We start from the raw sequence: 18,204 nt of genomic DNA, 5'->3' as shown, positions 1-18,204 counted from the left end.
GAACAAGAGCCCCAAGGTGAGAGGAGAGCGCTGGTATTATCTGACAACATCTATTAAGTGTCTGTTGGTCGGGTATTAGTTAAGACAGGGCTCCTGCCCTGTGAAAAATTACAGCAGAATTTTTTTTAAAAGCAGAGGCACAGATTAGTGACCTTTTTCAAACTTGATTGAATGGTGACAAGGGGGCTGTGTGAGGTGGTTGAAGGTAGGGTCAGATCACACAAGACCTTGACTGCAAATCAGAGGAGGGTGCACTTTATCCTGTAGGCATGGAAATTTGAGGGCAGAGGAGAGCCAAGAGAAAAGGAGTATTTCAGGAAGATTAATCTCCTGTAGCAGGCAGGGAGGTCCACGGTCAGGGTTCTGCCGTGGTCCAGGTGTGAGGCCAAGAGAACCTGGATGCCAGAGGTGACTGGGCAGGAGAGGAAAGGGAGGGAGACCAATGAGGCAGCAGTTCAAAGGAGGAGGTGATGTGCCTGATGAATAATTGAATTGGCTAGGGACGAAGATACAGAAGAGTCACAGATGACTGCCAAGCTTGAATCTGAGTAATGGGAGAATAACTTTTATTTTTTTAAATACAGGGATTTAGGAAGCAGGCTTATTTGGGCTAAGAAAGATAATGGGTTTGTCTCTATGTGAACTGAGCTAAAATGAGACCCACTGGTGGAATTAGCCTCCTGGAATTTCTTCTGAAGGGCAGATGCAGCCCTTCCCTGCTAGTGGCGAATGGACAAGCAGGGCCCGAGACGACCTCAGTTGCAGGGCTGGTGCTGTCCGTAAGCTTAGAGAGGCCTGGGAGGGACTCGGGAACTGCCTGTGATGTAAATGAACTTTTGGACTTCATACACTCCCCATCTTCCTATCCGGCAGCCAGTGTTAGCTCCCAAAACTAGGTCTCAGTTGTCACTGTCCTGATCAAAAACCTTTCATGGCTCCCCAATGCCCACAATCAAGCCTTCACAGTGAAGTCTTCTCTTCCATCTTCATCTCCAGGGATTCTCACTCCACCCTTCCCCCCAGCACCTCACAACTACCCCTTCTCCAGCCACACCAGGCTATTCACCATTCCTCCAAGATCACCCCGCTTCCAGTTCCCTGCCCCTAATGTCCTTCCCCCTGTCTTCTCTCTTTTGAACCACTTTTCACCTTGCACATCACTGCTCAAATGCAACCCCTGCTCTGCACTCCCGTGGAAATTTTACCAGCCTCTATTCATGTCGTATCGGCATGTGTCTGACTGCCCCAGCAGGCTCTGAGCTCCCAAAGTCCAAGGCTGTTTCTTATCTTTTCAGCCCCCCAAAACTTCTTTGCCCAGTTTATTTTCTTACTTAAACCATAGATGGAATCTATTTTATGCAACATTATTTGAAGCTTTACAACATATAAACTTTCTTTAAAGTTAGTAAGTATTCAAAGGAAAGTTGGAGTCAAAATATATTAAATGTTCTAATATTTTAAAGAATGAGAATTAGCCATACTTAGCTATAATTTAGCAATGAAATAAGAACAAAGCCTTGGCGTTTCTCTTTATTCAAACCTCTCACAAGCTGTGGTTATATAGTGCCAAAGAGAAAGCCAACCTTCTTTCTCTGATACTCTCTGATTTTCAGTCCAAATGCATTATATCATGTTTTTAAAAATCACACAGGTTTGATTCTATCCAAATTCAAAATGGTAGAGGGAATCTGAACAGAAAAATTACTGTGTGATGTATGCGTATATTTTTTTTAACAGAAACCATAATTTGGACATTATATCAGACTAAACCTGGTCTACCTAAGAAGAAATGTTTGCTTTTTTTAAAAAAACAGAATTTTTATACATCACTACATGTGTTTACTATTCTGTTCAGGAGGAAAGAAGGATATTTTTGAGACTGAAATTCTTAAACAGGAATATTCAGATGTAAGCTAGAGTCCTAGACTGTCTATGGATAAATGTCTTCTCAGAACAATGTTGTAAACTCATAAAATAAAATACAGAAGAGTGCAAAGAAAACCAATTATATTGAAGTACAATTATCAAAATATTTTTTCAATATAATAACAAACATGTGCTTCTTTAACATTAAAATAGGAGCTTTCCTGGAGAGTCTGATAATTATTGTAATTTCAAAGTAGTGATAAGTTTTTTAAATAATATTTCAAAATATCTGTAACATCTCTAATGTCAAATGAATACATATGTGATTTCTCTTGGTGACAAAGTCACATTACTGCCTACTATTATGGCTCGTTGCCTACATTCATAATAGAAGGAAATTCTAAACTTCAGTTGGAAGTTGGTGAAAATAAAGTTGGAGTTCACAGACCCCTCCATAGTGATAGTATAAAATGAAGAGTTGATTCCATTTTCAGGGTATTCAGATCAGCTAATACATTCTGAGACCCACTTGAGTTCATGCCCATGTGTGGGGCTTCCATGGAAGCTCATAGACTAGACCAGAAATGGCAAAAACAAAAAACAAACAAACAAACCCAGGTTTCAGACCTCCAGCTGGCACTGTGATGGTGGCTGGTGATATCTGACAGCTTTGACCTTGGATTTGTTGGGCTGCTTCCCCAATAGCTGCTAAGAACTGCTGAAACATTAAGAAATCTTGGGGTTTTGTTAACCTTTATTTTTCAAAGGAAGAAACAGATATCTAGGTTATAGTGATCTGTTTGCTGTAAGGAAACTACCTTCTTTATTTGATTGTGGGAGCAAGTGGTTGGGTAATTATCAGCAATGGGCACTAAAATTTCAGGATAAAGTATATGAGAATCAGGGCCTGCATATATAAGCTATTCCTACATGAATCTTGATTAAGGTTGTTGTTGTTGGTATGGACAGTTTAGGTCAAAATATGTGCCCAGCTCTGAAAACTAAAACTGAAATAAAATAAAACCCAAGTGTCAAACAAGAGTGAAGATTTCCTCCTATTGTCATAGCTATGAGGTTGCCTTTCAAACAGGCTTGACCTTTAGTGAACACACCCTCCAGCAAGAGCCAGGAGCCACCTGCACCTTTTTGTGAGGTAGTTCTGGACACCATTACTAGCCCTAGAACTGCTTACAGGCACATAAATTATAGATGCAGGTGTTTTCAATATGCAAGGCCAGATGGGGTCTAGTTTTGGAGCCGTTTCAGAAGCCAGCCATGGGCACATGGAATCAGGATCACATTTGCTAAAAATTTGATATGGTTTGTTTTTGTTTTTTTTTTTAATTTCTGTTACCGTTTGGTTGAAGATTCATCTAAACCTCTAGAGGCATGCATGGGTAATAGTAGATGGTAAAAAGATTTAGGGTCCAAATTCTTTACTTCTTAGGGAGGCCCTTGCAGCTCTCTCCTATGTAGTATTTCAAATGGTTCTTTAATGGGCTTTTTGGTTTTCAGATAATAATCTCTTCTACAACATTGTCATTAAGAGTAATAAAATCTTAGCCAGAACCTACCTCAATTCTTAGCTTTTGATGTTATGAATGGGATTTTTAAAGAGAAGCTGTTAAAAACAGAAAATTACTATACCCCTCAGGTATATTTCTGTTTGTACCATGTCCCTTATATTAATTAAAAATGTTTAAGCTTTAAAGAAGGTAATACATGCATATGGCAAAATTTTAAATGGTTATAGAAAGATATAAAATGAGAAACATCTCCCTTTCCATCTCCCGTCCCAATCTAACCCCTAGTTCCTGTCCCCAAATGTTAATAGTCTTATGGCTCTCCTTCTTTAAAGGAGATTTTATGTATGTTCCTACATATTTTATGTATATGCTTTTAATAAAAATTATACACAAATGGGATCGCACCAAACACACCATTCTGCATTTTGGTCTCATTTAAAGATGTGCCATGGAGTCCTTTCCATACCCACACACAGACCCATTTCACTCTTTTCAGGGCCTTGGTATTCCGTTGTGTGGCTATCCAGTGTGATAATCTAGTTAAGCAATCTTCTACTGATGGACGTTTGTGTTGTCTTTGGTTTTCTCTATTTAAAAAAATCTGCGGAGGATATCCTCCTTACAAAGACTTTGGTATACTTACAAAAGTATATCCATCAAGTTGTTTCCTAGAAGTAGAATTATTGGGTCAGAGTGTAAGGGCATTTAAGTTTTAACACTGTAATCAAACTGCCCTCCGACATGGTTGGATCGGTCTGCATTCCCACCACAATGTTACGGGCACTTGCTTGCCGACTCACCTGGCAATACTAGGGGTATGAGATTTTTTTAAATGTTTTGACAATCTGGTGGGTCAGAAATATCTCATTGTGGTTTTGATTTGCATTTCTTACATTACAAGAACCTCTTTTCCTTTACTTGTGAAATATTTGTACTTGATTTTCTGTGAATCACCTATTTATCATTCTTTGCCTGTCTTTCTTTTGAGCTGTTTGCCTTTTTCTACTGTGTATTCTTGCATTCAGCAAATATATATTCAAGTTCCTACTATGTGATGAGTACTATGCTGGGCCTAGGGCTGTAAAAGGGAGGAAACACCACTGTCTTTGCCCTTTTGGAGCTCACAGTGTACTGGGAGACAAACATTAATCAAATAATTCTTTCGACGGGTATATGTACAGAGTTAAAGGCCTTCGGAGAAAAGCTGTCGATCTCTTGGAGCACACGAGAGGAGGGACAGGCCTGCATGGGGGTAGGAGAAGACTTCCCTGGGGAAGCTGACATATAAAGAATGAATGGGATATGCAGTTTAGGGTGGGGGAGCATCTCTGGAAGAAGAGACATCATTGTGGAGGGAACATGATGTATTAGGGGAGCAGAGCACAGAGAGAAGAGGAACAGGGACACAAGATGAGGCTGGGGCTACAGCACCTGGGGTGGGGCCACTAATGACTGGGTTTGGGTTCTTTCTCCTAGAACAATAGAAAGCCATTGAAGGATTTTGAGCTATAGTTGGTGATCTAATCTGCATTCTGAAAATATTGTTCTGGCTGAAAAGAAGAGAAACAGGAAGACCAATTAGGTTTTTTGAATAGTCCAGATGAGATCTCATGGTAGCTTGGCCCTGGATTATGGCAGTGGACATGAAGAGAAGCAGATGGGTTCAAGAAATATGGAGAGGGCTAAATAAAATTTGATGATGTATTAGACAGAAGGGATAAGGAAGGAAGGAGGGATCCGGGGTGATTCTTGGGTTTCTGATTAGGTGGTTGGTGGTACCATTTACCGAGATAAGAAACATCCAAAGAGGCCAGGGATGGATTCGGTCTTAGATAGGACATCCAAGTGAAGCTGTCAAGCAGGTGGTTAGATATACAAGTTTGGGGCCAGAGGCAAAGTCTGGGCTGGAAACATAAATTTGGAAGTTATTGGCATATAGAAGAAATTGAAGTCATGGGCATAGATGAAATTGCTCATGAAAGGAATAAGCACCCAAAGTAGGTCTACTCTTACTTCTAAAGGAACTCTAATCTTCAATGGCTGAGTACAGAAAGATGAGACAGAAAAGAAAACAGAGATGAACAGCCCGAGAGCAGGAGGAGAGCACGCTGAGTGGGAGAGTGTTTCAAATAGGTGCGGCGGAGACGTCCGGGAAGAGGAAAAGTGCCCACTGGATTCAGCAACACGGAGTCTTTGTGACATGAGTTGGAATTTCTTCAATAGAGTGATGGGGACAGGAGCCAGATTAGAGATGGTTGAAGAACCAGAGGGAAGTGAGAAAATGTAGATACCACACGGACACTCTCAGCAAGCCCTGAACCTGTTCTTCCTGGTCTCCACCCTTATCCCTTCCTTGCCACTCAGTAAGCTGACTTGATTTTACAACCCAGCATTCAGAGTTCCACAGCTGGGCCCTCTTAGTAGCCATAGCAACCAACCAGCCAGGGACAGGATCTGCAGAGGGATGTCACCTCGAATTTGGAGACTCTTCTGCCCCTTTGAGCAGCTTCTGACTTAACCTGGTCCCTGGGAGGGCTTCTTGTAGAAATCTGCTGAAAGAGGGTTTAAGAAAAAAAAAGAGTTCTTCTATTTTAGTGACAACTATTGAAACATGTAAGGATAATGGGGCCTGGGATTTGCAAAGTGAAACAAGGTAAGCCATGAATTGATCACTGTTGAAGCGGGGTGATGGGTACACGAGGGTTTATATTATATTGTTCTCACTACTTTTGTTTACATATAAGTTTTTCCATAATAAATTATAAAAAGTTAAATTTAGGAATTCTGTCAAGTGAAGGTACAAAGAGCCAGTGGCCATCACAGGTCCCCTATGTACATGGCACTTAAAACTGGATCTTCACGCATCCCAATCAGCCATTGGCTTGTGGATTTCAAGGTATCAGATGTCTGACAGAAGAACTTCTGCTCTCAGATACTGCCCTTTCTTCTCCCGTTAACTCTGACATCTTGTTCCTTGGCTCTCTTCTCCTCTCTTATCTCCCTCATTTCCATTTGTGTGTGGACTCCAAATCACAGTCCCTTATAGTCTTCATGAACTTGAACAAGTTGCCTCATGTCTCTGAACCACTCTCTGAAAAATGGGGATGATAACATCTGATGTTGTGAGGATAAATTTTGTGCAATGTTGTGAGGATTAAATTTGACAGTGTATGCAGAAGTGTCTAACACAGCCCGCAGAGGTCAGGAAGGTAATAACATAAATGAATGGAGCTGACCAGGTGGAAGAAAATCATGTGACCCTCTTGATCTGTCTACAGCTTTGCCACATTTAGTAGTCATACACGTAGGGAGAATTACAAGGAAAATTCTATTCTATAAGAAAAAGAACAGTGCAAGCATGACAATACATGATAGAAATTATCCATATTCAAAAATAAATGGGTCATAAACTGAGGCTTTGCCTCAGTGTTGGGGGAGTAATAGAGAGTGGTGGGGATTGGGGCAAACCAGAGCATGCAGGCCCCGTCTGAAAGAGGCAGTCATCCTAAGCCCCAGCAGATTGCTGCCAAGAGGGAATGTGGAGCCAAAGTTAACATGTCTTCCTGTTTTACAAGAGAAGCGAGAACTCTAAATTTTTATGTGAAATCTCCCAATTCTTAAATTTGTCCTCAATTACTTTTTTAAAAAACACTACCAAAGCCAAACTAAGCCCATTTGTGGGCCAAAATCAGCTCATGAGCTTCCAAAGTGCAAACTCTCACTTAGATAATGGTATATAATGTAAATTAGTTTCCCTTCCCCCTCTTTTTATCTTCCTCCTCTAACTTTCTCCTTTCCCTGCCACTGTCCACATCCCTTTTTCCTAACCACCCTCACCCTTCATTTCTATACTAAGTCCAAGTGGTGGAATGGATTGAAGTGGGTTGAAGAAGTGATTAGGTCCAAGGGAATGTGGTCTAGATCAGTGCCTGGCTCTCAGTGGATCCTAACAAAAAACCCTGATGAATGAATAGGTCAGTGACTGGGGGAGTCCGTTCGGTTTCTTGTGCACATCCTAGGCTTACCCAAGGAACTGTCTCATTTTTCTCAACAGCCTTGAGGAGTCGTTCTGGCCGCTCCATCATCAACGGGAACTGGGCAATTGACCGTCCTGGAAAATATGAGGGTGGAGGGACGATGTTCACCTACAAGCGCCCCAATGAGATTTCGAGCACTGCGGGAGAGTCCTTTTTGGCTGAAGGTCCCACTAACGAGATCTTGGATGTCTATGTGAGTTTGAATGTTTCTGGACTGTTCTCTAGATTTCGTATCTTGTTGCTTCTAATGAAAACACTTAGAACCAATAAGCAACCAATCATTACCCATGCTCAGTAAAATCACTTGAGCGGAGCCTGTTTGAGGTACCCCTTAAATGCTTGGCATTCATCTTTGCCATTTACCTCTGAACATACCTAGCTCATAGAAACCTTAAATTCTACCAGATGCTTATTACCCTCTGAGTTTATTGACCCAGTAAAACCAATTTTACTTGTTGAACCAAATCAGAGGCAAAACACATCCTTTATTTCATGAGTGTTGGATCTCCTCCAGGCACTTTCCTCCTAATGCTAATTTGGCATGTTTTCTTTTAATGGCAAAAGAAAGCAATGCCTTACAGCAAGACCGCTCACAGTTCCCAATCCTCTTCTAACTCTATTAAAGCAAGTGAAGAAATGAGAACTCCAGAGTACTCCAGATGAAACAATAAAGCTTGGATAACAATATGGAGGTTTATTGGAAGTTGCCTGCTTCACAGAAGACAGAATTTTTATTTACTTTACATGAAATTAAAATATTAAGTTGCCCAGGAGTTAAAAATGGTCCTTATTTGTATCTGTGAGTGTGAACAACAAACACTGTCTTTCCTCTACACTCTTACTCAACAACAGTCCACACAGAAGACAGACTTCTGTGTGGGGACTTCTCCCCACCGACAAGCAGACAAGAAACCAGTCCCCAGCAGGCGCCAGCGCGGTGTCCTCCAATTCAATTCCAACGCTGTCCACCCAGAGATAGTGTCAGATCCCACAGGTTGAGGGCTCAGTCCTCAAGACTGCCCCCACTTCAGATGCCAGTCGCAAGTCCAGGCCTCTGGAACTTCTGACTGATCAGCTATCAATCAGGGTGCGTTCAATTAATTTGCAGAGGGGCTCACAGAACTCAAGGTAACACTTACTTACATTTACCCATCCAAAGGATGTTTTAAAGGATACAAATAAACAGCCAGATGAAGAGATACATAGGGTGAGATCCGGAAGGGTCCCGAGTGCAGGACTTCCATTCCCATGGACTTGGGGAATGCCACCTTCCCCGCAGGCAGATGAGTTCAGCTGTCCAGAAGCTCTCCAAACCTGGACCTCTTGGGTGTTTAGACAGGCTTCATTATATAGGCTTGATTGATTAAATCATTGGCCGCTGGCGATCAACTTGACCTTTGGCCCCTTTGCCTTCCCTGGAGGTTGGGGAGTGGGACTGAAAGTCTCACCTTGGTCTTGCCTAGGGGCTGCCAGCTATCATCAGCATCTGAAAAGACTGATCATTTTGGCAATTCTAAGAACTTTAGGAGTATTGTATGTCAGGAGCTGAGCTTGAAGAGCAAATACATATTTTGTATTTTCACAATATCACATTGTTTTTAAAAGAAACCACTAGAATCCAGTCTTCTCAAAGGATCAGGAAATAAAGGGTGACAAGAAATAAAAGCTTGAAATAACATTTGGATAAAAAGAATGAGTTCACCCATAAATGTACTTACTTTTGCCGTCCCAAATCCATGCTCGTCTCCATGCTATTTGCTGTGTCAGAGCTTTAGGAACGTTATTAATTGCGTTGTTGTTAGTCCTCCAGCTATTCAGTTCTATGTCCATTCCTCTTGGGCCTAGTGAACTTGAAGTTACAAAGGAGTCCTTGTTGTAGTTAATTTTGGACTTTTTTAGACTATTCAGTTGGTTGGTGAACTCTGGGCAGATTTCGAATGGCATCAGAGGTAAGATCTCAGGTTGTTGAAGGCCTACGTGGGTGGTCTAGGAACGGCAGCCAACAATAATTTCATACAGGGACAAGGTTTGCACTGGCAGAATGCTCACACAGGACAGGCACAGGAGACATAGGGAGAATTTTCAGCCTCAGACTGAGTGGCTGATTGTGTGAAAAGGGAAGTGAGAGATTAGGGGAGACCGCAGGAACCCCAGGTCACACACTGTGTCCCTCAGGGGTTCCGTGCTCACCACCATGTTTCCGCAATGCCGATGGTTTGGTATTGGTTCCTAGGTGTAAAGAGTCCAGTGTTCTCATGTCTGCCTTCCTTTGGGTGATTTATAGAATGGAGACCCATTTCACAAGTAGGGGCAAGAGATTATGGATTAAAGGGGAAGAATAAACACAGGGCCCCCCATGCAGGAGTGACTCAGACATGCTTTTAGCTAGAAAGGACCTAAGAGATCTACTGTGATTTTAACCTCCTCCGGATGAAGAAATCAAAATCTGTGGGACTGAGGGACTTGCTCTCCGTTACACAACTCATAGCAGGAGAGCTACTTTATAAAGCAGTAGAGACAGAAATAGCAAAATGTGACAGTGTCTCCTGGCTTTGCACATATTCACACTGTAGATTCTTGTCGACTGCTGTTTTTAGCCCACCACCCTGCTTCCCACCACGAAAGCCAGGGGCATGAAGGACTTTGTGCTCCAAAGCCAGTAGGGAGGGAGTTGTTCTGCTGGGCCTTGCTCATCTGTTGTACTGGTTTCTGTCCCGGGCAGTGTTCAGCTGCTGACTTCCACACTCCTGTGTAGCTTCCTGCTGACTGTCCTGTTTTTGTCCTCGGTTCCTGAGAGAACATGACCCTGGGATTCTTACTTCCCTTATACCTTGTTTTCCTGACCCCATCTCTGTGGTTCTGGGGTTTTGCATGGATGAGATGGGGTGGGACCCAGGCAGCTAACGAGGGAGAGGACTGGGGCAGACCTTGAACCAGCATGGCGGGCAGGTAGAGGACTTTGAAGGACACCAAAGGATTCCCAGCTGGTTCTGCCAAGGTCTGGTCCTTGTTTGGGTGACTGTCTTGCCACCTAGTGTTCAAACAGGTTCTCCTGCAGTGCAAACCTATTTATCTATTCGGGACATTTTGGGAGCACTAAGCAAAATCTAATGCAATCCGTGGTGTCGGATGGGCAGGAGCCCACAGCAAAGTCCTGCTACCATTGCCCCTGTCTTGCTATTGGAATTCACACTTTATCAACTCTTAGTCTAGTTTTCTTCTGATGCTCTCGAAGACTAAGTTCTTCATTTTTTGAAAGCAATTGATGAAAAGCCATCTGGAAATAACTTCCTTTGATCTTCCACAGGCTCACTAATAGTACTGCATGTGAATCAACCACTCATTTACAGGTAGTTCCACTTATACCACTGAACCCACAGCAGCAGGAGGAGGGGTGTGATGCATGCCACGTGCAGTAACATTGACTTTTGTGTTGTCAGATGATACACCAACAGCCTAACCCAGGAGTCCACTACGAGTATGTCATCATGGGGACTAATGCCATCAGTCCTCAGGTGCCACCTCACAGGAGACCAGGTAAGTCCCTGTTTTGCTGCCAAGCACTGTAGGTCATTTCCTCACAAAGCCCTCTCTCTCTACTTGTGCATCTGCCCTCTGTCTCTCGATCAACGCGGAGAAAACCTATGGAAATGTATTTGAAAGTCAGGACCTTGATATCAGAGCATGTTTCACCACTTGTCTGAGCCTTCACTGATAAGACTGTTTCATTCACTAGATTCAAAAGTGAAGTGAACATGCTGGGTCTGCCAGTTCCACATTCCTTCTATCAGTTTCCTGTTGCTGCTGTAGCAAGTTACTTCAAATTTGATGGCTTAAAACAATACAAATTTGCTATCTTACAGTCTGGACGTTAGAAGTCTGAAATGGGTTTCACTAGGCCAAAACCAGGGTATCAGCAGGGCCACACTCTCTCCAGAAGCCCTAGCAGAGAACCATTTCCTGGCCGTTTTCAGCTTCTAGAGACCACCCGCCTTCCATGGTTCCTGGTGCGTCCCCCATCTTCACAGCCAGCGAGGCAGCGTCTGCAAATCTCCGTCTGCTTCTGGCCTCTTCCATCATCATGTCTCAGCCTCTTCTCTCCTTCCTTTATAAGGACTCTGGAGATGACATTGGGCCCACCCTACATAATCCAGGATAATCTCTCCATCTCAAAACCCTTAATTTAATCACATGTGCAAAGTCCCTTTTGCCCAATATAAGGTAACATATTCCTAGGTTCCAGGGATTAGGACATGGACATCTTTGCGGGGCCGTTATCTGTTTACTATATGCCTTTTCTGTTGATCCATGAGAAAAGAATAACTAGTTCACATCTAACAGTCCACCTGGGGTCTTTCCAGTAGGCTCCGCTTCTAGACGGAGCAGGCAGCTTCCACTGGTGCTGGGTACGGAACGGTTCTTTGGCTCTGCAGATATTTCCCCACCAGATGATGGTGGAGCCCACCACCCAAATGGAGACCATCTTTTCCTTCTTTAGAGCAGGAAGGTCCGCAGACATATTAATAATAGTAGCTCACATGCACTGACTCCTCGCTGTGTGCCAGACACTGTGCTGAGCACCGTACATAGATTAAGTCATTGAATTCTCACAACACTGCACAGATGGGGGGTACTGTTATCAGACTCATAAAGAAATGGGAGCTCAGGGAGATTGTTACTTGTTCAGGTCCCACACCTGGGCAGTGACCTCAGGCCAGCCAGTGTGACTAGACCCTGTCTTGATGTACTGCCTAGAGGTTACCTGGTCCAATGCCTGTCCTAGAAAGGGAGGGGACGGATGCCAGATCTGGCTTGTCTACCCTTCTCTTGGATAACCAGTTTATCTGATTGTCACAGGTTGGGGAGGAGCCACCTGGCTGCCTAGAGACAACAGCCTGGTGTGTGCCCAGCACATGGAGTGTTATGTTGTCCAAACTCCTAGTCAGCACACTGAGCTCAGCAGGGAATTTTTATGACATTTCCAGGAGCAATACGCAGTCTGAGAAACCAAGTGTAGATAGCAAAATATTGGGATTACTGGGGTCTGCTGCTGATATATAGGGACAATTGGACAGACTGTTTGAAATCAAACAGGGTGATGATGATGATTGATAACAGCCCTAATGGGTAGCATGGGGGTCTTGGGATCAGCTGCCTAGGACAAGGCAGGCCCAGAAGGGGTCAATTGTAAAATGTTGGTGAGGAGGGGTTATAAACCAGGCTTCATGCCCATGTCAGCAGAGTCAGGAGGCCAGAGTTTGAACACAGCCCTGGCACGTTCATGCTGTGCACCCTCAGGCAAGTCAGTAACTTCCCTGAACACATTCCCAGTCTACAAAATAAAGAGAAAAAAAAAAAACTACATTCAAAGGTGGTGTTTTGGGGAGTGAGAGGGGAGACTGAATAAATTAGGTGTCCATCCCAGTGCAGTGCCCAGCACATGCAAGGTACTGAAAAGATGAAAAAAATGTTTTTGTATGGTAGTATCTTGGACAGTCTCATTTATATCAATATGCCTGGTCTTGATTCTGTTGGCCTAATTTACATATAATATAGTTTAAACCATGAAGTATTGCAGTTAGCCTGGCACACTCAAGGGTTCATGATGCTCAGAAGCCCAAAACCTCAGACTCCTACCTCTGCTCTGCCTTGGAAACATTTTCTCTCTGTCTCTCTCTCTCTCTCTCTCTCTCTGTCTCTCTCTCTCTCTCTCTCTCTCTCTCTCTCTCTCTCTCTCTCTCAGTTGGCCCCTCCAGGCCGTACCCTTACTGAGAGCCTAGGCTTGCCCTGTGGGGAGAGCTACCACGTCATGCAGCTTTCGCTTTTTCCTCTGCAAAAAAACTAAAGGCTTGGCTACTCTTCTGGACTGCAGGAGAAGGAACAAAGAGAACAAAACACAAATTAATATCTCAGAAAGTGACCTGCCACATCTGTGCACGTGTGTGTGTGTGTTATGCCTTGTTCTTTCACCAAATGGCATATCAGAGTCATATCTCCAGGCCAGAACATATATTTTCTGCATTCTTTTCAAAAATGACATACTGGTAGTGTTCCATTTATAGTTACAGCATAATGTATTTTAACCCATATCAGTAGCAAACATTTAAATCTCTTCTACTGTTTTGCTGTTTTAAATAATGCTTTAGTGACAATTCTTGTATTACAGCTTTATGTAAAAGAATGAGAATATTTGTATGACAAATGTCCTAGAAATTGAATCACTAAGTCAAAGGATATGTGCTTTTTAATTTGGGTAGACAGTGTCAAATTGCCCTTCAAAAATTTGCGTCTATTTGCAGGCTCATCCAGTATATGAAAGTGTGTTTTTCTGCACCTTCAACAAGGGGTTTACTGATTTAAGGATTTCCAAACTGTCTAATCCTTATCGTTAGGTAAACAGAGATTTTGTTGTTCATTTCATATGTAGTTATTTAATTATGAATGAAATTGAGAATTTTTGTATTACCTTTGGCTGTTCGTATTTTTTTTTTTAATGTGAACTGCCTCTCCATGGTCTTTGCCTACTTTCCTACTGGGATATTCATCCTTTTCTTATGGATTTTTAGTAATGTTTTGGATATTAGGGAAATTAGTGTCTGCTTATTTTAAATTTATGTGCTGTGAATTAGAAATGATCTTATGCTACATAATCTCTAACGCTGAAGCAATTTCCTCTTTCAACTCAGTGTCCAAACTGATCTTGCTTCTGTATGTGTGTGCACTTGCCTCTCCTAGGGGAACCCTTCAATGGCCAGCTGGTGACAGAAGATAGGAGCCAGGAGGACAGAGAAGGGAAAGAGAGACATGAGGAGAAGGAAGACGTTCATAGTGAGGCACCTGAAATATTCACCTCAGAGTCTGCGCAGACCTTCCCGGTCAGGCATCCAGATAGATTTTCTTCCCATCGACCGGACAGTTTGGTGCCACCAGCACCACAGCCCCCAAGGCGAAGCCGGGATCATAATTGGAAGCAGCTGGGGACAACAGAGTGCTCCACAACCTGTGGGAAAGGTGAGCCTGTGTGCAGGACAGGAGGGTCCCTGCAGAGCCCCAATCGAGAAATGTGTGGAAGGGCCCAGGGGACATGACAACACTCGCCTCCATGAGACGGCTGTGAGACGGCTCATTAGTGTGACACATTGTGTTGGGGTACCATCCTCAGGCTCAGTGATCCTCTAGAAGGATTTACAAGACTCAGAAAAGCTGTTGTGATCCTGATTACAATCTATTGCAATAAAAGGATACAGATCAGAATCAGCAAAGGGAAAAGGCACATGAGCAAAGTCCAGGAGAGACCAGATGCCAGCTTCCAGGTATCCACTCTCAGCAGAGTCAGACAGGGATACAGTCAATTCTCCCAACAATGACGTGTGACAATGCGTGTCAAGTACTGCCAACCAGAAACACTCACCTGAGCTTTGGTACCCAGGGTTTTTACTGGGGTCAGTCACATAGGCATGCAGCTCCCACGTGACTGACACTAGCTACTCAGCCTTTAGCACCCTCGTGGTCAAACTGATACAACACAGCCCAAGGCCTCAGACATACAAAACATGAATTCAGTATAAATCACATTGTTAGCATAAACTATCTTGTCAGATCAATACAGCATGGCCTAGGACCTCAAGGATAGAAAAACATTCTTATCAGGAAGGATATTCCAAGGGATTAGAGGTTATCTCCCAGGAGTTGGTCAAGGGCCAGTCATGAAGACAGGCCTTTCTTTGGATGTGCAGGGTTTGAGCAACCCAGGCCTGCTGAGTGAACCCTTTCCTGCACACACATGTTCATTAATAATCACAGAATACACTCACATACTTCAAGGGCTAAATGTTGATGTCCAAGTAAAGGTTGTGGAAGACCTACACAAATGCCAGTTGAAACTCATTGTCAAGTCTAAGGATTTCAGAAAAAACATACTTTTGGAGCTTGGAGTGTTGGTTAGCTAGCTTTGACACTCACCGACACAAGTCCTTTGTATTCTCTCCCGGTAAAACCTTAATCCTGGATTCATCCATTATCTTAACCCAAGCACCTAGGACCACCAGGGACAAACCTGTAGCCTGACAAAGTCAAGTTTATCGACTCCTTGTAACAAGATAGGCCATACACCAGAGCAAGCATGGGGCATGTCTTCAGACAAAAGAAAAGAGAGTGGTAGATTTGGGAGAAGGGTGTTTAGGTGAAATTTAAAGCAGAGTTTTGACAGGCTCAAAGCAAAGCACGGCTGTGTGTAAAGGGGTTACATCTGGCTGTGAAGTGGACACAGGGGCCTGTTTCCTAGAAAACTCCCACGTTAAGATCAATGTGGAATGTAGTGTTCAGAAACCCCTTATCTGAAGTTCTGCGTTGGTGTACGTGGGTTGGTGCTGCGATTTTAAGGTGACTTAGATCCTCATTGCAAGGATCCATCTGTGAACTGTGTAGTTATAATTTCCTTCATGTATATGATAATAGCCTCCTGTTTGTAGTAGAGTCCTAATTGTTCCCCTAAAACATCTGTTCTTTGAGGGGAGGTTACTATAGAAACAGAAATGCTGTATCTCCCAGGACTCTCTGCAAATTGGGAAAATGTGTGATACTCCCAGAGTACTAGTTTGGGGTTGTTTCTGGGGTTTTGGAGGGCTTTTTTCTTCGAGAAACTTATATCTGAGAGTTCAAAATTTGGTAACTTTGACAAAATTAGCAAAAGTTTTTTTGTGGAAAAATCTCCCACAATTTCTAAAGCTTTTATCGTTTTCATAAAAGCATTGGCTTTAGTGGCTTTTGAGAGCAGAACTTAGGTCTTTGGCTCTTGGGAAGCTGGAGCTGCCTAGAGCCTCTGCACATTCCATAATGACTTGGTAACTGGTCTGTTGGTTTACAGAGGCTTTATTGTGCAAATTTTATTGTGCTCATACTTAATACACATGCAAAGAATGTGGACCAGAGAATCATTGGACCAACTTCTTATGTAAGCTTTGTGAGGGAAAATTAAATGCCTGTAAAATGTGTCTTGACAGAGGCAGAAAACTAGAAATAATTCTGCATTAAAGCCAAAATCATTTTAGTGAGAATCTGTCCATGAAGTTATAGAGGTAAGCAGTATGTAATATAATTAATATAGGAACCCAAGATCAAAACGTATTATTACTGAAGTATCATACCATTTAGGTAGTGGTGTGATGCCCATTAAAGGAACCAGCTACACTCAGAACTAGGTGAAAGCAGGGAAAGTTGTAAAAAGAGTGAAAATTGTAAAAAGGGTGAAAGTTGTCATTGTGTAGTTTTATATCAAGGGTGGCATGTGTGGAAGATTTTCTTCCACCCTGTCCAGAGATCACAAGGCACTGCATTGTGGACAAAATGAGGACAGAAGCATGTGTGCTTTGCCAACTCGTCCTTCACACCTCTCACACAGTCCTGTGCTCACTGCACAGGCGCCACTTACTCATCCAGGCAGCCGTACAACAAGTCTCTGCCTGTTGTGTACCAGACATGGTGGTGAGACCCCTATATGCAAAGGTTGTGGTTATTTTGCCCCCCAACCCAGCCCAGGCTGTGGGCTCCACACTGTGGTAAAAAATCTCCCTCCCTCACTATTCTCTGGTATCTGGCCGGCAAACTCCTGCTCACACTCCAAGCTCAGATACCACCTCCGCTGTGAAGCCTTCCTGATTCTGCAAGGCCCAGGTAGGCACTTCTTCCTGGGGGCCGTACAGCAGTTGAAGACACATTTCTGTCCCAGTCCTGTTTGGCTTGACTGCCTCCATGAGTATTTGTACACTTTGCAACCTCTGCTCTTGATATCATAAAGTAGGCACTCTTCCAATGATTCTTGAATAAATGAATATGTCATCACCACATTTCAAATGCGGAAGATATGGGCTATTGGAAAAGATACTAAGGTAGTTTTCACATCTTCATTATATCCTAGATATACAAGTCAATTATTGCCTTTAACCATGTTCTATCAGTGGTATAAAGAATATGGATTTAAATGTTCAAAACTGAACAATCTTTTTCTCTAGAATTTCTTATGATTTTGCTTAGTCTTTTAAGATAACATTTCTCCTTTGCATTGTAGATACACACACAGAGACTCTTACTGGATTGTGAGGTATGAGATTCAGCATCCATAGTATACATTTAAAATATTTAGCCTGTATACACCCACATGTGCATATACAGACACATGTGGCATCTGCCACTCAGAATGTCCGCTATCACACATCCATCCTCTTCTTTATCCTGGTAGACAGCACTGGTTCTCAGGACAAAGAGATACGGAAGAGGTGCCTTGGAAATAAAACAAAAACAGAGATGAATTATTCCCATAGCCTCCCTTCTTTGGTAATCCTAGCTCCCTTGCAGCAGCCCGTGGGTGCCCCGTCTCTACTCACAGGCAGGGATGGCATCAGACGTGCAGGGCGGGGGAGGCGATGTGGATGTGCTAAGCAAGTAGCTCATCTCACGGTCATCAACAGTAGTGACACGTATGCTATGACCAAGAAGGTCCAAGCCTGTGCTGCCAACTCAAGTCCATTCCCCTTGAGATCGCATAGTTTGCCCACTTACAGTCCCTCTGCCAAGCTCTTCTCCAGTCCTTCCCGGTCTAGCTAACCACACCACACATTTCTGTGCCGCTCACTTTCCCTCTCTGTAAATGCTTTCGGCATCGTGATATTGTCATCTCAGGGAGGGACCTTGTTGCCAGGCGTCTAAGAGTGGCCCACACTCAACATGGTCATTGCCCAGAACTCTGTCAAACTCTTGGCTTGGCTCAATTGATTCCT

The 18,204-nt window shown here is 43.2% G+C and overlaps 1 protein-coding gene across 1 annotated transcript in view; it reads left to right on the top strand.

Annotated features, from left to right (window-relative positions):
* THSD4 (thrombospondin type 1 domain containing 4) overlaps positions 1–18,204 on the top strand; it is a 195,605-nt gene that overhangs the window by 149,158 nt on the left and 28,243 nt on the right. The window contains exons 3-5 of the mRNA XM_063089730.1: positions 7,447–7,622; positions 10,870–10,966; positions 14,165–14,440. Of these exons, the coding sequence (XP_062945800.1) occupies positions 7,447–7,622; positions 10,870–10,966; positions 14,165–14,440 (549 nt within the window). The remainder of the gene's footprint in view (positions 1–7,446; positions 7,623–10,869; positions 10,967–14,164; positions 14,441–18,204) is intronic.

Source organism: Cynocephalus volans, chromosome 3, assembly GCF_027409185.1.
Source record: "Cynocephalus volans isolate mCynVol1 chromosome 3, mCynVol1.pri, whole genome shotgun sequence".
NCBI lineage: Eukaryota > Metazoa > Chordata > Mammalia > Dermoptera > Cynocephalidae > Cynocephalus > Cynocephalus volans.
This window is presented reverse-complemented; position numbering and strand designations above follow the sequence as displayed.